The 23205-nt window shown below is 50.1% G+C and overlaps 1 protein-coding gene across 2 annotated transcripts; it reads left to right on the top strand.

Annotated features, from left to right (window-relative positions):
* The first annotated feature begins 555 nt into the window (after nt 1-555).
* On the top strand, nt 556-9345 carry fosb (FBJ murine osteosarcoma viral oncogene homolog B). Of its 2 annotated transcripts, XM_041179364.1 has the most exons (5): nt 556-1084; nt 3792-4067; nt 4725-4832; nt 6143-6307; nt 6516-9345. In XM_041179364.1, exons 1-5 carry the CDS (start codon nt 956-958, stop codon nt 6579-6581), a joined length of 744 nt encoding a protein of 247 aa, XP_041035298.1. In that variant the 5' UTR covers nt 556-955; the 3' UTR covers nt 6582-9345. The 2 variants fall into 2 exon arrangements, with proteins under 2 accessions (XP_041035298.1, XP_041035297.1); XM_041179363.1 differs by having other exon boundaries at nt 6143-9345.
* The last annotated feature ends 13860 nt before the right edge of the window (nt 9346-23205 follow it).

Below are 23205 nucleotides of genomic sequence, written 5' to 3'. Positions count from 1 at the left end.
GTCAAGGTTACCTAATGAGGGAGAATTCACTTTTTTTTTTCCCCTTGAATGGCCTGGAGTTGCCCCCACAGGGAGGCAATTAGCGGTCAGTGCAAGGGGGGGGGGGGGGGGGGGGGGGGGGGGGGGGGTGGGGGGGGAGGCCAACTGTATGTGCACAGCAAGCTCCCACAAACAGCATCTCTGCAAGGACCACATACGTGGTTAAGGGATCAATCTTGAGTTCAATGTACAATTGCACCCCCACCCTCCCCATTTCAGCTGTAGGGTTTCACCAGCATTTCCAACATTTAAAAAGTAGGTTTACAAGCATAAATTTTAAAAATAAAAAGCTCCCGTGGACTGGGGATTCTATTTAAAACTCTTTTCTCTGATAAAGCCGCTGTCTAGAGAGGGATTCCCTCTGACGTCATTGCTTGGTTACCAGTAAACAGCAAACTACACAGTTCCATATTTGGGCATGTACGTCAGGGATCCCGAGAGGGCGGAGCTCTCTCGCAGAAAGGGGTTTTATCGCATTTTCTCCGCAATAAAGGGCGGTGGGGAGGCTGCGGGCGGGCCATTGGCAACACGGACACTGTCCACCCCGCTCCTGCCGGTTTCGGTGTCGCTGGCTCTTGGGTTTCCAGGCGGAATCCGCTCGTTTGTAGCGTCGGGATGGTGGCTATTCTAATGAGCCTGACGTCAGAGGGACACGCTGATATAAAAAAGCAAATCTGAGGAGCTGGTTCATTCATAAAGTCAAAGCGGCTGAGCGAGGAGAGGGACACAGGGGCGCTCTTACTACTCCCACATCACCATCATCACCCATCAGGAGCAAGAGCAGCAGCAGCAGCAGCAGCAGCACCACCACCACCTATTTTTTTTTTCTTTTTCTGGGTACCAAAGCTGTTCACTTACAACCCAGAAGCTGGATTCAAAGGGCGACAAATCCTGGGTCATCACCGACTGGGAGGACATGTACCAGGGATTCTCAGGCGACTTTGACTCGGCTTCTCGTTGCAGCTCTTCCCCCTCGGAGCCTCAGTACCTGTCATCCGTGGATTCCTTCAGCCAGAGTGTGGGAAGCCCCACCACCACAGCCCAGGTCAGTCAAATAAGCTGAACTTTTTGATACACATTTATATATGTGTGTGTATATATGTATATATGTATAAATGTGTGTGTGACATGAACTGTCTGTGTGTGTGTCTCTGTGTGTGTGTGTCTGTGTCTGTGCGTGTCTGTGTGTATTTTGTGTTGGCATGTGCTGGGATGGCAAATGGAGTTAAAAGGACGGGAGCCCAAACTTTCCCTCTCCCTATCGCTGGCACCTCACCGATTATTGATCCCAGCGACAATGTCACAACATCTTTGTAGCTGAATTGCAGTGGGGTTCCCCTCCTCCACACCCGCGGCCCCCCCCACCCCCGCCTTTTCTTTTAAAAGGCTGCAGGTAAATAGTCGGTGCAAAAGGGGATTGTGTCCCTGGCTCTGCATTCCGAGCCCGGCATCGATCAGAATCGGTTCATCGATCGGTGGCAATCCATTTCCAGCCGATTTGGAAACCTCGCGTTCCTGCCCTCGCTTACGTGCGTAAGGTTGACGTATTGGAATGCTCCAGGTGACGTTACGTACGCACAACGACGCCGCCCCCCCTCTCCCTCTACTCCCCCCCCCCCCCCCAGCAAACCACCACCAACGCGCTGACGTTGGCCACGTTCTATTTTGGAACGTCGCTAGGCAACGGCGCTGTCATTAGAATCTGGCGCACAGGGCCCCCAGGCTCCGCCCACAGGAACTCAGCCCGCTCATTTTCTTTTCTTGTGAATGAATGAATGAATGAATGAAGGCACACACGGAGGCTGTAGCTTTTTCCGAGGGGACCCATCCATACCCCATCACCCGGGACTCTGCTAACCCTGCCGGGATCTGCAGCCCCACAACTTTGCACCCTTAAAGTAAAAGCAAAATCCTGCGGATGTTGGAGAGCTGCAATTAAAACATAAACCCAAAAGTGTTGGAAAAACTCAGGTCTGGCAGCATCTGTCGAGAGAGAGAGAGAGACCCAGTATTTGACTCTTCAAGAAGTAGGAGTTTTTCCAGCACTTTTTTGTTTGTTTATTTTACATAACTTTAAATTCCTAGCTGAAGCCAGCAGTTTATTTTACATAACTTTAAATTCCTAGCTGAAGCCAGCAGTTTCCATCACGGAGAGATGGTGCTGGTCTGATTGTGTGCTTCTGAAGGTCACCCCCCGCCCCCCGCTCTTAAACATGGAATCTTAGGACAGAAAGGAGGCCATTTGGCCCATCGTCTCTGTGCTAGGATCTCTGTGCAACTCGGCTGGTCCCGCTCCCCCATAGTCCCCTTTTCCCTGAAGCAGGTCTGCAGGGAGGGAAAATTCCTGCCCGAGGATTCTGCTTTGTGTCCATTTAAACTGAAGTTTGGGGGGAAAAAAAAGCAATTGAAGAAATATTTGGTAACTGTACAATTTTGTTGTATAACTCAGGGAAGCAGAGGAGTGCTTCCTCGCAATCCTTTCCCCTCAATGACCAAATTAAAGCAGCAGGAGCAATCTCCAGGTGTTCCAGCCACCGTCCTGCCCTCTGCCAACACTGTTCTCTCCACCTCCACCCCACCCACCCCCCCCCCCCCCCCCCACCACCACCAAAATAAGAGCTGGAAGTGATCATCCACCTAATTATTGCCTTGTGGATCTGCCTGTGGTTAAATTGTGCAGCTAAATGTCACTGAGCTTCAAAGCGAATCGATTTAAGTGACTTATATTTGGGACTTGTACAGTGACCTATGAATGCAGCCTCTTTGGATCAGTGTGGCGTGGGTTTAGGCTCTTGACTGTCAGTGTCACTGACTGAGAGAATCCTGCCAGTTGAACTGTTTTTAAGGAAACTTTTTTTTGGTTTCCTCTGGTCACAGCAAGGGTGTCTGCTAGCTACAGATAATAGACGTGTTGATTTAGATTTAGAAGTCTCTCTCACCAAGTTCAGATGCCCTCCTAATGGTCGACTTCACCCTCCATGGAGCATCATGTGGGTCACTCATGGCTTGGTTCATGAAGGCAGGTGGGAGGAATGGAAGACGGGGTGGGGGGGAGAGATTGGGTCCGGAGAGAACAAGAGCAATTATCAAATGGTCCATAGCAGATTGGAGACTGGTATTTCCACCGTGCCTTGCACTGCCCAAAATGCTGATTGAGTGGCCATAGTGGGAGGGGATGTCAGACACCTGTCCCAGAAAAAACTCACATTCACTGCCCCTGGGGTGGGGGGAGGAGGAGAATTGTGAACATTATGAAAGGGGTTTCTCACCTTCCCCACCACCCCCCATAAATCCCACACCGTCCAATCAGTGTGCCCCCCCCCCCACCCCCCCCCCCCCCCCCCCCCCCCCAACCACCACCTTGTAGGGAGGGAGAAGGTGGTGAGACCTCCTGAAGTTGGGGATTTCCACCCCCCAGCCTATCACATCCCACATTTCCCCCACAAATCTTGGGGTCTTGATCCCCTTCATTCAACAGATCTTAATTGGGGGTGTGGGAGGGGGTGGATATGATGGCAGCCTCTTGGCTCTACCAATGGGACAGATGACCTTTTAGCTCCTTAATACTGAACATCTTCTGGTGTTTGTGTTTATAGTCATTTGTCTTGTGCTCCCAGTCCCCTCCGGCACCCTGTGTTCAAGGACTTGGCTTTACAATGTGGTAGATTTTTTTGTTTACCCTCCTGCCTCCTGTCCTCCCATTGCCCATCCCCCCTCCTGATCTAAATGTCCTACATTCCCATCAATTCCAGGAGTGTACCACGGGCATTGGGGAGATGCCAGGATCCTTTGTGCCAACACTGACTGCCATCACCACCAGCCAGGATCTCCAGTGGATGGTTCAACCGACTGTGATTTCCTCAGCGGCTCAATCCCAGGCTCCGCTTCCGGCCCTGCCCCAGCCCAGCATGGATCCATACAACCTCCCCGGGACCAGCTATTCCACCCCGGGCATGTGCTCCTATAGCAGGCCCGAGCCGTCAAAACCCAGCCGGTCCAGCCGCCCTCGGAGGGCACGAGATGAAACGGTGAGTGTGTGAGAGAGCTGGGCTGTGTTTGCACACAAGAGCCGAACTGGCGGAGCAACTCCGGTCACGTAGAAACAGAAAATTTCATCAGGTCAAAGTCACTGGCATTAAAGATCTTTTTATTTTTAAAATTTTCATGGAATGGATTTCACTTGAGCAAGGTTCTCTCTATATCTGTTCAGTCAAAAAAGGTTAGATACAGAGTAAAGCTCCCTCTACACTGTCCCCATCAAACATTCCCAGGACAGGTACAGCATGGGGTTAGACACAGAGTAAAGCTCCCTCTACACTGTCCCCATCAAACACTCCCAGGACAGGTACAGCACGGGGTTAGATACAGAGTAAAGCTCCCTCTACACTGTCCCCATCAAACACTCCCAGGACAGGTACAGCACGGGGTTAGATACAGAGTAAATCTCCCGCTACACTGTCTCCATCAAACACTCCCAGGGCAGGTACAGCACGGGGTTAGATACAGAGTAAATCTCCCGCTACACTGTCTCCATCAAACACTCCCAGGGCAGGTACAGCACGGGGTTAGATACAGAGTAAATCTCCCGCTACACTGTCTCCATCAAACACTCCCAGGGCAGGTACAGTACGGGGTTAGATACAGAGTAAAGCTCATTCCACACTGACTCTGTCTGTCTCTTGCAGCTCACCGCTGAGGAGGAGGAGAAACGCCGCGTTCGCCGGGAAAGAAACAAATTGGCAGCGGCCAAGTGCCGGAACCGTCGCCGGGAGCTGACTGACCGCCTGCAGAGTGTAAGCAAACACCGGGGAGGGGCCTTTCAACAACCCCCATCCCTGCTTCTGGGGGAGGCGAGAGCCTCCAATTCCCCCCTCCCCCCTGGGAACGGAGTGATCCCGGGAGGGGCAGTGTCTGTGGGAGCTGGGGCAGAGGGTATCTGGAGAAGTCACTGCTCCTCTGGGGGGTGAATTTAAGTTTGGAGTGGGGGGCGGGGAGTCTCTGGGATAGTTATTGGGGGGGAGGGGTAGATTTGAGGAGTAAGAGCAATTTGGGGGACCAGGAAGGCATTGTGACTTGTGCCACCCTGGAGTGTGGGCGCTTAGCTCACCCGGCCCCACAGGGGTCTCTGTTCCCAGGGGTCGGCTGGAGGAGGAGGCGGCGGCGGCCTGGGGTTAATGGCGGGGGGTGGGAGGTTCATTCCGGTTTACTCTCCCCCCTCTCCAATCCCTCCTTCCTTCCCCCTCTCCTCCCCTTCATCCCATCCTATCTCTCCTCCTCTATCCATCCACTCACTCTCCCTTTCCTGTTTTCCCCTCTGTCTGTTTCTTTCCCCTTCCCTCTCGTCCGTCTGTCTGTCTGTCTCTCCCTCCCTCCTCTCCTGTTCCTGTCTGTCTGTCTCACGCTCTCCCTCCTTTCCCCCTCTGTTTCCCCCCTCCTCCCCTGTTCCCCCCCCCCACCCCCCATGTCTGGCTCTCTCTCCCCTTCCCTCTCCCCTTCCCTCCTTCCCTCTCTCTCTCCCTCCCTCCCTCTCCTTCCCTCTCTCCCTCTCCTTCCCTCTCTATCTCTCTCCCTCCCTCCTTCCCTCTCTCTCTCCCTCCCTCTCTATCTCCCTCCCTCCCTCTCTATCTCCCTCCCTCCCTCCCTCTTTCCCTCTCTATCTCCCTCCCTCCCTCTCTATCTCCTCCCTCCCTCTCTATCTCCCTCCCTCTCTATCTCCCTCCCTCCCTCTCTATCTCCCTCCCTCCCTCCCTCTTTCCCTCTCTATCTCCCTCCCTCCCTCTTTCCCTCTCTCTCTCCCTCCCTCTCTATCTCTCTCCCTCCCTCTCTATCTCCCTCCCTCCCTCCCTCTCTATCTCCCTCCCTCCCTCCCTCTCTATCTCCCTCCCTCCCTCTCTATCTCCCTCCCTCCCTCTCTATCTCCCTCCCTCCCTCCCTCTTTCCCTCTCTATCTCCCTCCCTCCCTCTTTCCCTCTCTCTCTCCCTCCCTCCCTCCTTCCCTCTCTCTCTCTCCCTCCCTCCTTCCCCCTCTCCCTTCTCTCCCGATCCGCTGTATTTAACAAGCGCCCTCCCTGTTGCCTCCACCCACACCCCACCCCCTCTGCAGGAGACGGACCAGCTAGAGGAGGAGAAAGCCGAGCTGCAGTCGCAGATCGCCGAATTGCACAAGGAGAAGGAGAGACTAGAGTTCGTGCTGGTGGCGCACAAGCCGGCCTGCAAGATCCCGTTCCAGGACCCCCTGAGCCCGCAGCCGAGTGCTGCAGCAGTCGAGGTGAGCAGCTCTCTGGCAATGCCTAGTGTGCTGGATGGGAAGGAAAAGCCTTTCACCGGGAGCTACCCGTCCGGCTGTGAGCTGCCGGCGGAGGTACCGTTCGCTGGTAGCTCTCTCTATCCGCACTGTGAGCCTCTCCACACCACCTTTTTCAATAACACTAGCTCCAACGCCTCATACACATCTTCATTTGTGTTCACCTACCCAGAGGGAAGTAGCTGCGGCCTCATCCACCAGCGGAACAGCAGCAGTGACCAGCCCTCGGACTCTCTAAGCTCGCCATCGCTGCTCGCTCTGTAAAACAAAACAAAAACCAACCAACCAAAACACACACACACACACACACACACAGACACAGAACAAAAACCTGCTTTAAACCTCCAACCCTCCAGGAGACAAGAACAACAGCCCCGCAAGCACCTTGCTTAAATCGACTTTTAATACCGACTGGACTGGAACCAGAAGAGCCAAGAGGGAGGGAGTGTGTGTGTGTGTGTGTGTGTGTATGTATGGGGTGGGGTGGGGTGGGGTGGAGGGGGGTTGTTGGGGTTGGAAAGTTGTATGTGGGGAGTGTTGGTGGTTGGGGAGGTTGGAGGAGAAGGAGGACCGTCTGCCTATCAGATCAGAAGGAAAGAGAAAGGAAATTGAGGAGGAGGAGGAAGGGGGAAAGAAAAAAGTGAAATGTGATGCCCCACGCTGCCGATCAGCCGTCTTCTCCATGCTGGCCAGCCCAAGAGGGAGCAGCAGCAGCAGCAGTAGCCCCGGCGTTGAGAGACCAGTCGGACCCGCTTTTGTGTCATTTTTTTTAAAAAAAAAACAACTCGTACTATTATCCACACCAAGGCTTCTGAATGTACAATCTGGGAAGCTCCACATGAAAACTCGGGGTTAGGGGTGGGGGTTTTGGATGGATAGACTCCTGGAGAGGGGAGGGGAGGGTAGGGGGCAAGGACAGAGGCTCTACCCCATTAACTTGTGTTGATCAATTTAAAACAAAGATTGACCTTTAAAAGACAGATCGAATTTCCCCCCAGAATATTGAACCTTTGGGAGAATTTGTCTTTCTCTATATATACTGTGAATCCAGGCATTTTGTCAAAGAAGTGAAGATTAGATTTTTTTTGGAGGGGTGGGTGTTTGGGGTGTTGGAGAGGTGCTTGGTATTTGGGGTGGGGAAGTTTCCATCCCACTTAAAATGAACATGATGTGAAACTTTTTATTATTTTTTTAAAGACAGCAATTGTAACTTCGAACTCAGCTGACGGGAAACTGACGGGATTTTACACTGGACGGGATGTAGAACCAGCTTTGCACCCCCATCCTGTGGGATTCTCCCCAAGGCTGCTTCAAGTTAAAATTGCTCTCTGACCATACATTGGGCACAAACTTGAGGCTACAGGTCCAGTTTCTTTTTTCTTAAAGCGAAGCCATTATAGAAATAGTTTAATCTTGCATATTTTTTTTTTGGCTGCTGCAGAGACTGGAAAGGTGCATGTGGGCGAGACCATTTCAAAATTCCTGACTTATTCTTGCGGCGAATGATCTCTCATTTTCCCCAGAGAGGCAAACACCATTTATTGCCCCCTTTCTCTGCACTGTATTCCCTCCTCCCCAACCAGTGCATAGTTACAACTTGCAGCCCTGTCTGAACATTGAGTCTGTATGATGCCCCTCCTAGCTGAACAGCCGACTACAGCAAAAATTGGCCCTTGGGCGAGACGTAGAAGGGTGCTGGTGGAATTGATTCCCCGGACGACTGGAGAAGGTATGGATAGAGAATATTTGCGGGCGTTGGCGGGTGGGGGTTGTGAGTGGGGAGGAACTGGGTCAACTCAGTACCATCTTGGGCCAGTCTAGTAAGGACAAGGAAGCTCCTTTATAACCGGGGCAGAGTCTGATCTTCAGCGCCCTGTAACAATGGCAGTTGGGTATAGAGATTTCTGCCATTGCCAACTTCCCCCACGCCCCTTAACACACTCCGAAAGCCCCCGCTGGATCAGAATTTGAAAGCACCAGCCCATTCATATAGAGGTGGGTGTGAATGCTAAATTTGTCAAATGCATCTGCAGTATCTAACCAGCTCTTTAACCAAGTGTTTTTAGCTTGACTTTGAACCACTGAGGTGGGAGGTGAGGCAGCAACTGCATCTGTCTTCATTCCAATATGGCATGACCTGAAATGCATCGGAATGCAAGGCGAGTGGTTTGATCCCACCTCCCATTTAAGCATTGTGCTAAACCCCGAGCACTTTTTTTAAAATTGCTTTTTTTTTAAGTTATTGTATTTTAATCAATATTTAATATATACAAACGCAGATCAATTTCCATATTTTATCAATGTAGTGAATTGCAATGATATACTTAACGTTCTCGTTGTGCTTTTACAAATGGCTGGCAGCACTGACTCATGTTGGTGACTTGTCGGGTGGGGTCCCCCACCCCCCCGTTGGCACGGTAACTCGAGGGTGCTGCTGACTGCCCAGGATCCTACCCACATTCCGTGCCAGGGATGGCACACAAAGGGGTTGTGGCACTGCACCCCAGGGACAGTCCCATTCCTTCATGGGACAAGAGGCAGGGAGGAAGCCTGACCTGTCCAGCACCTCACCCCCACCCCATCCCACCCCACCCTACCCCCCACCAATGTGCTTCCTGCAGGGCTTGGCACTGAAGGATGAAGGACGTTGCATTACATGCTGGCTCACAGCCTCCCTAAAGCAGCATTTTTTTTTATATATACATATTTTTTTTTTATATTTTAATATTTATTATTAACTTCTGGCCGTGGGTTAAAACCGAGCAGCACTTTCTTTTCCAAAAGGAAGAAACTTGCAAAATAAAATCAGATTGAATTCAAAACTTTACTGTGCAAAATATCTGGAGCCATATATAAAAAAAATCCTGCCTTGTGAAAAAAAGATTCTCTTGAAGGGGTAGGGGTGAGGGGAAGCCACAGCTAGTCCTGTTCTGTGCCAGACAGTCGTATATATGAAGCTACTGACCTTATTCCTTTTTTCTCCCCCCAAACCCCTCCCACCACCCCCCCCCCCCTCACCCCACCCCCACCACACACACACACACACACACACACACACACACAACTGTTTAGTCTTGGTGTGAAAACAATTTGCTATAAACTGCCACAGCTTATCAAGTGTTAGTCTATGAATAGTGTCTAGTTTTAAGCTCTAGTTACTGAGGGGGGGCGGGGGGTGGGGTGGGGTGGGTGGGGGTGGGGGGGGGGGAGAGGGGGGGAGAAAAAGGAAAGAAAAAAAAAGCTTTTTAAAAACAAAAATATTACAAAAAAATATGTCCAAAAACTGCATGGAGACCAGCTACCATTTCAAACAAACAGAGATCTGATATTTACTGTGATGCAGGATAATCTCAGACTGTGTTACTGCAGATGATTGTATACTGTATGTCTTGTACTGTGACTATATTCATAGTAGGTTATCAGAAATTCTATGATAATTATTTGAAAAATATTGAAATTTATTTCTGGATTTGTGACTGTAAAGATGTGTGTACATTTTGTGGCATTAAAATGGCCTTTAAACCATATTTGAGAGTAAGAATTAGATTTTGACGGAGATGGAAAGGGGACACAATATTTCCATCACCCAGTTTGGGGATGGAATGGGTAACTTTTGCCACTGACCCTGGTGGTATCCAGACTGAACCGAGTTCAACCTGGTCAAACCAGACATTTTATGTTCTTTGTTTGTGGCTTGCTTACAGTGTGAGACCACCCACCCCTGCACAGCAAGGCTGACAGTGCTTACAGTGTAATTGCTTACAGTGTGAGACCACCCACCCCTGCACAGCAAGGCTGACAGTGCTTACAGTGTAATTGCTTACAGTGTGAGACCACCCACCCCTGCACAGCAAGGCTGACAGTGCTTACAGTGTAATTGCTTACAGTGTGACACCACCCACCCCTGCACAGCAAGGCTGATCCAACATGCTTTCCAGAGCGTTGGGATATGGGTTTTGCTCTTTGCTGTGGGATGTGGGAATTGTCAGGCACCTGGCCTGCTACTCGGTCCAGGTATCCCTGGCAGACATCCTTTTTGAAGGAACTCGACTGCCTTCTTCAGGAGGGAAGGAAAGTGGAGTTGGGGGGTCAAATGGGGAGGAAAGTGATTAAACCCCTCTTTATGGAGCCTCCCGATAGGGAATGGAGACCAGGCTCAGCAGCTGGATACTTGTTCAGTGTCTCTGCAATGTCTCCCTTGTTCCAATTGTTGCTCTCAAACCTTTTCATAGCTCTGGGGGATTGGACCAGTGCAATTGGATCCTTCTCCCCAGTTTGTGAAGCCATCGGTGGGATCAAGCAGAACCTGCTGGATAACTGGGCATGGAATAAAGAGACCAAATCAGTCTGAAACATTCATTGTAACTCCCTCCCTCCCCCATCCCATGCATTCCAGAGCCTCTGGTGGAGGGGGGAGGCAGGAGCCAATATTTTAAGTGAAACTAGTATTGAGAGCCACTTTACAATCCTGAACAATTAGTCATTCTAATCATGTCACAAGGACTTTGATCTCCTTGTCTGTCTGCTATCTCCTTCTCATGGTCAGTCTCTGTCTCGTCTTTCTCTCTTTCTCTATCTCTCTGCTCTGTCTTTTATTCCTTTCTCTCTCCACCTCTTTCTCTTTGCCTCTTGTGTGTCTCTCTCCAGCTCTGATTGTCTCTGTCTATACTGCCTGTTTCTCTGCTTGTGTTTAAGCATTTGTTATCATGACTTTACCATGCCCTAGATCCACCAGTGTTTTTTACACTTTGTGAAAATGAGGTTTATTTTGATATTTATGAATATTTTGCTCCTGTTACAAGGTGAAATCCGAGTTTGTTGGATCAATAACCTGCATGAAATGAGATTTGCAATGTTTTACTATGTGTTAATAAAGGAACTATTGATGCTAATTCCAACGGTGTTTGTTTTTCTCATTTTCTTGAAAGCTGTTTATTAATAATGTAAGCACCAAACATCATCACATGTCTTCATGTGGAAGCATTTCAGGGGCAGTGTTTGTGGGGGTGGGGGGGTCAGGAATTTGAATTCAAACCCTGCCCAGACACTGAAGGAAGAGGCACAGATTGTTGGGATGACCGAGCATGAGTTTGGGGCAATTGAATCGGTTCCTACAGCAACTCTAACCTCAGAGGCTTCCGAATGTGGCAGGGGAACATCAGTAGAGAGCTTTACTCTATATCTAAACCCATGTGGTACCTGTCCTGGGAGTGTTTGATGGGGACAGTATAGAGGGAGATTTACTCTGTATCTAACCCCATGCTGTACCTGTCCTGGGAGTGTTTGGTGGGGACAGTGTAGAGGGAGCTTTACTCTGTATCTAACCCCGTGCTGTACCTGTCCTGGGAGTGTTTGATGGGGACAGTGTAGAGGGAGCTTTACTCTATATCTAACCGTGTGCTGTACCTGTCCTGGGAGTGTTTGATGGGGACGGTGTAGAGGGAGATTTACTCTGTATCTAACCCCGTGCTGTACCTGTCCTGGGAGTGTTTGATGGGGACAGTGTAGAGGGAGCTTTACTCTGTATCTAACCCCGTGCTGTACCTGTCCTGGGAGTGTTTGATGGGGACGGTGTAGAGGGAGATTTACTCTGTATCTAACCCCGTGCTGTACCTGTCCTGGGAGTGTTTGATGGGGACAGTGCAGAGAGAGCTTTACTCTATATCTAACCGTGTGCTGTACCTGTCCTGGGAGTGTTTGATGGGGACGGTGTAGAGGGAGATTTACTCTGTATCTAACCCCGTGCTGTACCTGTCCTGGGAGTGTTTGATGGGGTCAGTGTAGAGAGAGCTTTACTCTGTATCTAACTCCGTGCTGTACCTGTCCTGGGAGTGTTTGATGGGGACAGTGTAGAGGGAGCTTTACTCTGTATCTAACCCTGTGCTGTACCTGTCCTGGGAGTGTTTGATGGGGTCAGTGTAGAGGGAGCTTTACTCTGTATCTAACCCCGTGCTGTACATGTCCTGGGAGTGTTTGATGGGGACAGTGTAGAGGGAGCTTTACTCTGTATCTAACCCCGTGCTGTACCTGTCCTGGGAGTGTTTGATGGGGACAGTGTAGAGGGAGCTTTACTCTGTATCTAACCCCGTGCTGTACCTGTCCTGGGAGTGTTTGATGGGGACAGTGTAGAGGGAGATTTACTCTGTATCTAACCCCGTGCTGCACCTGTCCTGGGAGTGTTTGATGGGGACAATGTAGAAGGAAGCTTTACTCTGTATCTAACCCCGTGCTGTACCTGCCCTGGGAGTGTTTGATGGGGACAGTGTAGAGGGAGCTTTACTCTGTATCTAACCCCGTGCTGTACCTGTCCTGGGAGTGTTTGGGACAATGTGTTGCGCAGCTATCCTGGGATAGGGATTTCCTTCTAACAGAAGTCTGGGAAGACATTGCATTTTAAATAGGGGAACCAGACTGGCTGGTGGAGGAGGGGAGAAGATCAAGATGGACAGAAGCAGACCATTAATTCGGAGGCAGGGATTGGGACCTGGAGTTTCTGTTGTTCATGGGAGCATGAACATCACTGGCTAAGCCAGAACCACATGGAGGCCAGACCAGCAAATTCCCTCCCCTAAAGGGGGCATTAGAGAACCAGATGGGTTTTTAATGATAATCAAGAATGGTTTCAATTAACATGGTCATCATCAGGCTTTAATTCGGGATATTTTTATTAATTTCCAATTCCAATATCTGCTACAGTGGGATATGAACCCAGGTCCTCAGAACATTATCCTGGGTTACCAGTCCAGTGACAATACCACTATGCCACCACTTCCCTCTGTGTTGGGACTCTTGGGGTGTGTGTGTGTGTGTGTGTGGGGAGGGGGGATTATGTATTCTCTTGTCCCAGTCTGTTCCTTTTCTGTCCCTTCCCCCTACTCATCTCTCTTCCTCACACTGTCCCCTCCCTTCGCTTCCCCTCCCTTTCTCAAGTCTTTCCCTTTTCCTCCTGCCATTGCCCACTGCCCCCCTCCCACCCCCACCCAATTCTCCTTATTCCTTTTCCCCATTTTGCCCTCCTTCTGTTCTTTCCCCCTCCTGCACCAACATAATGGATCTGATTTGTTTTGTGATTGGATGTGAGTTCGGGGTGGGGGGGTGGGGGGTGGCAGCGGGGGTGGTGGGGGGTGGGTGCGGGGGTTGTTGGGGGTCCTGTAAAGGTGGCTGGGTGGGGTGATCGATAATAGATCATTGGAACAGGAGGAGGCCACTGAGCCTATTCTGCCATTCAACAAAGTCCTGGCTGACCGACAACCAAACTCCATGTACCCCACCTTTTCCCATTATCCCTTAATTCTTTTGACTAACAAAAAATCTATTAACAATGAAAACAGGGCACTGGAAAGCTTCAGCAGGTCTGGCAGCATCTGTGGAAACAGAAACAGAGATAACGGAGTCCAATATGACACTTCTTTGGAATCCTATTAAAATCTCAGTTTTAAAACTAACAATTGATCTAGCGTCAGTTACCATTGCGGAAGAGAGTTTCTGAATTTCTGTTTTGCTTTTTAGGGCAAATATTCTAATTTCACTCCTGAATGACCTGGCTTTGATTTTTAGACGATGTCCCGTGGTCCCAGACATCCCCAAACAGCCGAAATAGGTTTTTTTTCTCTCTCTATTTACCTATCTGCTCTCACAAATACCCTTGAAAACGTTGAGGGAGGTTATGCTGGAACTGTGTAAATCATTAGTTAGGTCACAACTTGAGTGCTGTGTGCAGTTCTGGTCACCGCATTACAGAAAGGATGTTATTGCCTTAGACAGGGTACAGAGGAGATTTACGAGGGTGTTGCCGGGACTGGAAAATTGCAGCGATGAGGAGAGATTGGAGAGGCTGGGGTTGTTCTCCTTGGAACAGAGGAGGCTGAGGGGAGATTCAATTGAGGTGTACAAAATTGTGAGGGGCCTGGTTAGAGTGGATGGGAAGGGCCTGTTTACTTTAGCAGGGAGGTCAGTGACTGGGGGGGGGGGAACATAGATTTAAAGTGATTGGTAGAAAGTTTAGGGAGGGAGATGAGGAAAATCTTTCCACCCAGAGGGTTGTCACTGCCTGAAAGGGGAGTGGAGGCAGGAACCTTCAACTCGCTGAAAAAGTATCTGGATGTGCACCTGAAGTGCTGTAACCTGCAGGGTTACAAACCGAATGCTGGAAAGTGGGGTGAGGCTGGGCGGCGGCGGGGGGGGGGGGGGGGGGCTTGTTTTCTGGCCAGCATGTATACAAGGGGCCGAGTGGCCTCTTTCTGTGCTGTAAACTTTCTGTGATTTTATAACTCAACACTTAACCTTCTAAATTCCAGGGAATACAACCCTAGTTTGTGTAATATCTTCCTGTCCATTTAACCCTCGGTGTCCAGGTATCATTCTGGCAAGTCTTTGCTGACCTCCCTCAAAATATATCTTTTCTGAGATGCGGTGCCCAGATCTACTCTGTTCTCTAGGTGTCACCTAACCAGACTGAAATATGACTTCTACGGGGGGTGAGGGCAGAGATTTTGGAGACGAGGAGTCGTGTGATGACCCCTCTAGGAATGCGTCCAACCAGAGTTGGCAACCCGACCATCAACCAGACCCGGAGAATGGATAAAGGCCGTGAGCTTGGCTCTGTATTTGACAGCATCCCATTGGCTCTGATTAAATTGGGCTTCCTCTGCCATCTAGTGGCAGCAAATGGGGGCACACCTGACTTCCCCAGGACGCCCCAGGACGGCTGTCAGTTTGCAGCAGAATCTCACAGCTAAGGAAGGGGCTGACAGGCTCATCGATCGCTTTGCACAGAGCTGCTCATTTGTGATTGTTTCCCTGATCGTTTCCCTTATCGTCTCTCTCTCTCTCTCTCTCTGTCTCTTTCTGTGTGTGTCTCCTTTCTCCCTGACTCTCTCTCTGTTCCCCTCTCCCCTGCCCTGTCTGCCTCTTACTCCTCAGAACTTTTATCTCATTGCTCCACTCTCATTGGGGTAGGGGTTTTTACTCTCAATGGGGTATAGCTTCCCCTCTCCTTGGGGTAGGGATTTCAGGGGGCATGACCCCAATGGCCATTCCTTCGTGCTCAGACAGTGAGTAGAAACAGGATATTCGGCTATGGTGGGCATCACAGCCGATCCCATTCCCACCCTTATCCAACACCTACATGCATACTGGTTCATATTTCCTCCCACTGGCCTAGGAAACTGAGCCCAGTTGTATCCTGGACTGCAATAGGCTGAGATCTGGACACTTGGATCTCTCCGGACTTGGTGGCCCAGATATCCAAAAGCACCGCTCCTGTTTTTCCATTCACTCCTGGGGTGTGGGCATCGCTGGCTGGGCCAGCATTTGTGGCCCGACCCTAATTGCCCTTGAGAAGGTGGTGGTGAGCTGCCTCCTTAAGATGCTGCGCTCCATGAGGTGTAGGTACACCCACCGTGCTGTTGGGGAGCGCATCCGATTTCATTCCTTTTAGACGTTTGATACGACTAAGTGGCTGGCCAGGGGCATTTAAGTGTCGACCACATTGCTGTGGGTCTGGAGTCACACAGCAGATCTCCTTCCCTAAGGGGCTTTAGTGAAGCAGATGGGTTTTTACAACATGGGAGTCACAGTCATCATTATACTTTTCATTCCTGATCTTTATTGAATTCAAATTTCGCAATCTGCCAGGGTGGGATTACGAATTCTGGTTCCCTGGGTTACTTGGTCCAGTGACGATACCATTGAGCCACTGCCTTCCCTGCTAACTGAATGCCTCAGCATCCAAGATGGAGGACATGGCGCACATGCTCATTGCGGGCAGGAAGAGGGCCACCTGCCATGTTGGTAAAGGCGGAAAAAGAGGCACCAAGAGCCTGGGCCTGAAACTGGGGTTAGGCCTTTCACATAGGCAGACAGAGGGCCTGACATCTGTTTGAGGGGCTCTCAGAATAACTAAACCTGGGACAACTACATTGGAAAACGTAGCCTAAGCAACGGTGCTTAAAGGAAGAAAGTTCTGCATTTAAGTAGCACCTTTCACAATCTCAAGTTGTCCCAAGGCCTTTTACAGCCGATGAAGTACTTTTTGAAGTGGAGTCGCTTCTGTAATGTAGGAAGTGCAGGAGCCAGTTTACGCACAGCAAGCTCCCACAAACAAATGTGATGCAGGGCACCGGGAGAGCTCCTCTGCTCGTCTTCAAAATAGTTCCACAGGATCTTTACATCCACCTAAGGGGGCAGCTTGGATTTTGTGTTCATGACCCTAGAATGGGATTCAAGCCCAAAACTTACGGATTCGGAGATAATCGAGTCACAGCTGAAACTCCAGTTAAATGCAGTGGCTCGAATTTGAAATCCTCTTTGCTGATGACCCAACAAGTCCCTGCAGCTCAACAGTCTGATATGAGCGAGGCCTATAGGGCTCAAAATTGGATGTCCCGATATCACTTATTCTAAACTACATCCAAAGTCTAAACTAACCCACTTACACACACTTACTTGTCCACTCACTTCCACCTTTTTTATACGCGTTCTCGCTCTCAGTCAGAGGCTGGGAATGCTGCAGTGAGTAACTCACCTCCTGACTCCCCCAAAGCCTGTCCACCATCTACAAGGCACAAGTCAGGAATGTGATGGAATACTCTCCACTTGCCTGGGTGAGTGCAGCTCCAACAACACTCAAGAAGCTCGACACCATCCAGGACAAAGTAGCCCACTTGATTGGCACCCCATCCACAAATATTCACTCCCTCCACCACTGACACACAGTGTGTACCATCTATAAGATGCGCTGCAGCAGCTTACCAAACCTCCTTAGACAGCACCTTCCAAACCCATGACCTCTACCATCTAGAAGGACAAGGGCAGCAGACACATGGGAACACCACCACCTGCAAGTTCCCCTCCAAGTCACTCACCTCCTGACTTGGAAATATATCAGCCGTTCCTTCACTGCCGCTGGGTCAAAATACTGGAACTCCCCTCCCTAACAGCACGGTGGGTGTACCTATGCCACATGGACTGCAGCAGCTCAAGAAGGCAGCTCACCACCACCTTCTCAAGGGCAATTAGGGACGGGCAATAAATGCTGGCCAGCGACACCCATCCCATGAATGAACAGTAAAAAAATACTTTGGGGGAAATGTTGGCGTAGTGGTAATGTCATTAGACTAATGATCCAGAGGCTCAGACTAACACTGTGGGGACATGGGTTCTAAATCCCTCAACAGCAGCTGGTAGAATTTAAACTCAATTAACTAAATCTGGAGTATAAAGTTAGTCTCAGAGATGGTGGCCATGAAATTATCACCGATTGTTGTAAAAACCCATATGGATCACTAACGCCCCTTTAGGGAGGGAAATCTACCGCCCTTACTCGGTCTGGCCTACATGTGACTCCAGACCCACAGCAATGTGCTTGACTCTTAACTGCCCCCTGAAATGGCCGAGCGAGCTACTCAGTTCAAGGGCAGTTAGGGATGGGCAACAAATGCTGGCCTTGCCAGCAGCTCCAGCACATCCCATGAAAGAGTTTGTTTAAAAAAACGCACTCCTATTAAACACACACACACTCATTCTAAACTACCTTCCCATACACACAACACTAAGATAAAATACTGCAGAAATCTGAACATACAAACAAGCTAAAGGTGGCAACACTCAGCATAACTGGCAGTAACTGCAGAGAGAGAAACAGAGTTAAGGTTTTGCAGAGGGCCGGCACAGATACGACGGGCAGAATGGCCTCCTTCTGTGCCATCGCCGTTCTATGATTCTATGTTTCAGGTCGTCAGAGCTGGAAAAACTTTGGGTCGCACCAGGCTTTGAGCGAGTTTCAGAGGCAGGAAGTGTGCTGTGGGACGTGGTGGGGGCGGGTAGGTCGTCGGGGGTCGGGGGTGGGTTAGGGGGGGAGGGTGGCACGAAGGTGGGTGGGAGGCAGAGTGATTAAGTGAGAAAAGGGGGTGTTGATGGAAAGGAAAAGTGGGTGGTTACGGCACAAGTCAAGAAACGAAAGGAGAATGCAGAGTAGGCGTAAATGGGAAAGACAGAATCATCACCCATGGCCACCATCCAAAACACGTTAAAAAAAACACTAGAAAAATGTGAAAAAAAAATACCAGGGGCAGAAGTCATGGTCTGAAATCGTTGAACTCAGAAGGGCTGTAAAACGCCAAATCAGAAGGTGAGGTGCCGTCTGTTGGGATTACTTTGATCTTCGCTAGAACATTGTATGAGGCCAAGGACAGAGGGTCAGAGTGGCGCGAAATTAAGATGACAGGCGCTCTTCCACTCCCTCTCCGCGGGTGTGTTACAGCTCGCTCAGGGAGTCCGAGTTGCTGTGGCAACATGCACTTTTACAGGCATGTTGTAGTTAGTCAGGAGCCATGGACAGTGATGGTAGAGGCTGCAACGTTCTTTCCATCGCGTGGTTGGCCAGGAATCTCTCCGGCTCTTACCGCCTGCCACTGATGTGCGTTGGAAGGATTTGCAGGTTGATACTCAACCTGCTTGGCCGCATTACAAATGCACCTCCCTTGGCCATCAAGTTCTGGAATGGGATTTGAACCTGGAACTTCTAACTCAGAGGGAGGGATCCCCCCAAGACCTGCCCCCACTTCTGCACTTGCTTAAAATATATTAACTTTTCCAGCTCCTACAAAAGGTCAGCGATCCAATGTTGTAATATGTCTTTAAGGGATTGCAGCATGGCATCACTAGAAAGGAAGTGTGTCGAGCAATCCAGTTTAGTTTCACCTTTGCTTTTAAGCAGAGCACACACACACACACACACATAGAGCTCTGCTGCTGATGTGTCTTCAAACTTTATATCTTTGTATAACTGTGCCACATCCTAATAAATGTACCCATGACATGTCTACCCACCCTTGCTGGTGCCTTTATATCATTATAAAAACACAACATCCAAAAGGTTAACTCCGTTTCTCTCTCCACAGGTACTGCCTGCCCTGCTGAGTATTCCCAGCACTTTTTGTGTTCATTTCTCCCGCACACTTACCCATTCATTCATTCTCAATCACTTGTATTCTCATGCACACACACACACACACACACACACACACACACACACACTTACACTCTATTTCTCTTCCATTCTCACGCTTGCTCATTTCACACATAGTTTCTTCCCTTTCGTTCCGCAGAAAGTGGTGGAGCTCCTCACTGGTCTAATGCTGAACCTAAAACTAGTACTATTAATTGCTAGGGGTCGGGGTGGGGGTAGAGTTCAGTGGTCCTATCATTTGTTTAGCTCTCTGTCTCTGAAGATCTCCCGTGCTTTAGCTCTGTGTAAACAATTCTGTCTGCCTCCAGCCTCTGATCTGTCCACTGAGCTTTGTGGATGAGATCTGACATTAAGATATCTTCCGTTTACAAATGCACCGCTAAGAGATAACAAATGAGGCTTAGAGTAGAGCAAAGCAAAACAGGAATACAGTGGACGCAGTTCAGGTGCTATACTGGAAGGAGGAGTGGTGGCAGAGAGAGAGAGAGAGAGACAGGCCAGTCTTAGACACAGTACAACTGGAATAAGCCACAGAAGGAGGCCATTCGGCCCATCCTGTCTGTGATGGCTCTCCAAAGGGGCAACTTACCTAGTGCCATTCCCCCCCTCCTCGCCTTCTCCCCGTAACCCTGCACACTCCTCCTTTTCAGAAAGTAACCCAATTCCCTTCCGAATGCCTCGATTGAACCTGCCTCGAACACACTCTCGGGCAGCGCATTCCGGATCCTAACCACTCGCTGCGTGAGAACATTTTTCTCCATTGCTTCTTTTGCCAGTGATCCGAAATCTGTGCCCTCTCATTCTTGATCCTTCCACCCATGGGAACAGTTTCTCCCTATCCACTCTGTCTAGAACACCCCCCTCCCCTCATGATTTCGAATACCTCTATCGAATCTCCCCTCAACCTCCTCTTCTGCAGGGAGAACAGTCCCAACATTTCCAATCTAACCTCTGAAGTTCCTCACCCCTGGAACCATTCTCAATAGCCAGGCTGGAGAAGAGGACCAGGCTAGGAGTAAAAAACAAAAAACTGCGGATGCTGGAAATCCAAAACAAAAACAGAATTACCTGGAAAAACTCAGCAGGTCTGGCAGCATCGGCGGAGAAGAGCAAAGTTGACGTTTCGAGTCCTCATGACTCAGAAAGTCACTCAAAATGTCAGCCTTAGGCTTAATATAGTGGCGTAAAAATTGGATATAACTTTGTGCAGGGAAAATGGGATCAATTGAAACATGGGAATTTTTTTCAAATCTCTCTCACTGCTGCACTGGGAGCAGCAACTTAAATTTTGGGCTCTAGTCTCTAACTTAAATTCACCACCTCCTGGCCGAGAAGTGGAAGTGCTTCCCAATGGGTCACATCTGACAGCTACAAAGAGGCGCTGTTATCAATCACAGATAAGAAAGACTTACATTTCTATAGCGCCCTTCACAACCTCAGGACACCCCCGAAGCACATCACAACCAATGAAGTCACAGAGTTATTATGGTGCAGGAGGAGGACCATGTGACCCATTGTGTCTCCCCCATCTCTCACCGAGTACCATTCTTCCCCAGCTGCTCCCCCTTAACCTTGCACATTCTTCCTACTCAGATAACAGTCTAATTCCCTTTGGGACGCTTCAGTTGAACCTGCCTCCACTGCACTCTCAGGCAGCGCCTTCCAGGCCTTGACCACTCGCTGCGTGAATAAGTTGTTCCTTGTGTCGCTTTTGCCTCTTTTGCTGATTCCGTTGATTCTGTGCCCACTCGTCCTCAATCCTTTCAGGACTCACAGACGTTTACAATGCAGGAGGAGGCCATTCAGCCCATCGTATCTGCCCCAGTCAACAAACACTAATCCCATTTTCCAGCGTTTGGCTGGAGGCTATGACAATGCAAGTGAATAGCTAAATACTTCTTAAATGTTACGAGAGTTTCTGACTCAACCACTCTTTCAGGCAACGAGTTCCAGACTCCCATTACCCTCTGGGTGAAAAATTTTATCCACAACTCCCCTCTTAGCCTTCTACCTCTTGCCTTAAATCTATGCCCCCTGGTTATTGACCCCTCTACTAATGGAAAAAGTGTCTTCCTACCCGTCCTACCTATGCCCCTCATAGCGGAGAGCAGTTTCTCCCCATCTGCTCTGTCCAGGCCCCTCGTGATTTTGGATATCCCTATCAAATCTCCTCTCAAGGGAAACAGCCCCATCTATTCTCCAATCTATCGTCATAATAAGTTCCTCATTCCTGGAATCATTCTCACAGATCGATCTCTTTTGCGCCCTTCCTTACTTTTGGAAGTGCACTCACTGTTGTGGTGTAGGTGATAGAGTTTATTCACTCACAGCAAGCTCCCACAAACAGCAGTGTGACATTGACCTGATCATCTGCTTTCAGGGATGTTGGTGGAGGGACTCAAAAGACTTGCATTTACGTAGCACCTTTCATGACCACCAGATGTCACAAAGCCAACCAAGTGCCTTTGAAGTGTCATCACCATGGTAGTGTAGGGAAGTTGCACCTAATTTCCACACAGCAAGATCCCACCTGCAGCCACGTCTCACCGCCCCCTTCTCAAGGGGCAAATAGGGAGGGGCAATAAATGCTGGGCCCAGCCAGCGATGCCCACACCCCGTGGAACAATATACAGAAAAAAAAAACTGCACAGAGCAGGGCATATGTACAATCCTACACTAAGAGCAAAAGTGTGTGTGTGTGTGTGTGTGTGTGGGGGGTGGGGGGTGGATACTGCCTTTGCGAGTCTCAGACTGACTCTGCGATGGCCCAGGTGTTGGGCCAGGCTCTGTCTGTGTGTTTCTGTGGACCCACATCGTGGAATAACAAACAAAGGAATCAAGTGCCCCTCCGGGGAAGCTGCCTTGCACAAAATAACAGGAAAACCAGCCCACGCGGTGTCAGTGACAATAATAAAGGCACAGAGACGAGGAATCAAAATACACACGGGGGCGGGTGGGGGGGAGGGAGGGGGCAGGCTCGCTGTTGTGAGCGGGTGCAACAGCGCTGTGCCCACCGCACGACAGCTTGCATTTAGATAGCGCCTTTAACCCAGTGGAACGTCCTTGAGGCGCTACACAGGAGGGTTAAGTTTCGACGCCCGAGCTCCAGATGGATCCATAGGGACAGATGACCAAACGTTAAAGCGGTGGGTGTTAAGGAGCACCCTTGGGGGTTGGGGGTGGGGGGGGGGTGGGGGGGAGAGCTTTAGGGCAGGAATTCCCGAGCTCAGAGCCCAGGCAGCTGTGGGCAGGGGGCAGGAATGAAAACAGGGGGGTGCTGGAGGGGCGAGAATGGGAGGAATGCGGAGATGGCTGTAGGTTTGCAGAGATAGGGAGGGGGGGATAAGGTTGCGGTGATAACCATCCTCTCTGCTCTGTGGAATGTGCATGTCTGCTGAGGTATGAGAAGAATTTAAAAACAAAGTTCCCTGAGTTTAGGTGTGAGGCGTCTCCGTCTCAGTCTCCGTCTCAGTCTCAGTCTCAGTCTCTGCTGATAATGGGCCAAGGAGCTGGGGAGGGGCGGGTTTCAGACTGATCTGATTGGGCTGATCCCCTGGAGTGTTTCATCCATCAACAACAGAGTGGGGGTGGGAGTGGGGGAAGGGGGGGGGGAGGGGGGAATGGAGGGGGAGTGGGGGGAATGGAGGGGGAATGGAGGGGGAGGGGGGAATGGAGGAGGCAAGGGGGAGGAGAGCAGGGGAAATGGAGGGGGAGGAGAGGGGGAAATGGAGGGGGGAATTGGTGGGGTGAGGGATATGGAGGGGGGAAATGGAAGGGGAGGGTAGGGGGGGCAATGGTGGGGGGAAGTGGAGGGAGGCGAGAGGGTGGAAGGGAGGGGTAAGAGATTTCAATTGGGTGGAGGGGTGAATGGGGGGAGGGGGTGATATTGTTG

The sequence above is a fragment of the Carcharodon carcharias genome, chromosome 34 (assembly GCF_017639515.1).
Source record: "Carcharodon carcharias isolate sCarCar2 chromosome 34, sCarCar2.pri, whole genome shotgun sequence".
NCBI lineage: Eukaryota > Metazoa > Chordata > Chondrichthyes > Lamniformes > Lamnidae > Carcharodon > Carcharodon carcharias.
Note: the sequence above shows the minus strand (reverse complement) of the source record. Positions and strands in the feature narration are given on the sequence as shown.

Bases quoted from the DNA above. Each gene is read 5' to 3' on its own strand.
- fosb (XM_041179363.1), top strand. From the start codon at position 956: ATGTACCAGGGATTCTCAGGCGACTTTGACTCGGCTTCTCGTTGCAGC. The intron at 1,085-3,791 runs GTCAGTCAAATA...CATCAATTCCAG, and splicing joins GCCCCACCACCACAGCCCAG to GAGTGTACCACGGGCATTGG. The intron at 4,833-6,142 runs GTAAGCAAACAC...CCCCCTCTGCAG, and splicing joins TGACTGACCGCCTGCAGAGT to GAGACGGACCAGCTAGAGGA.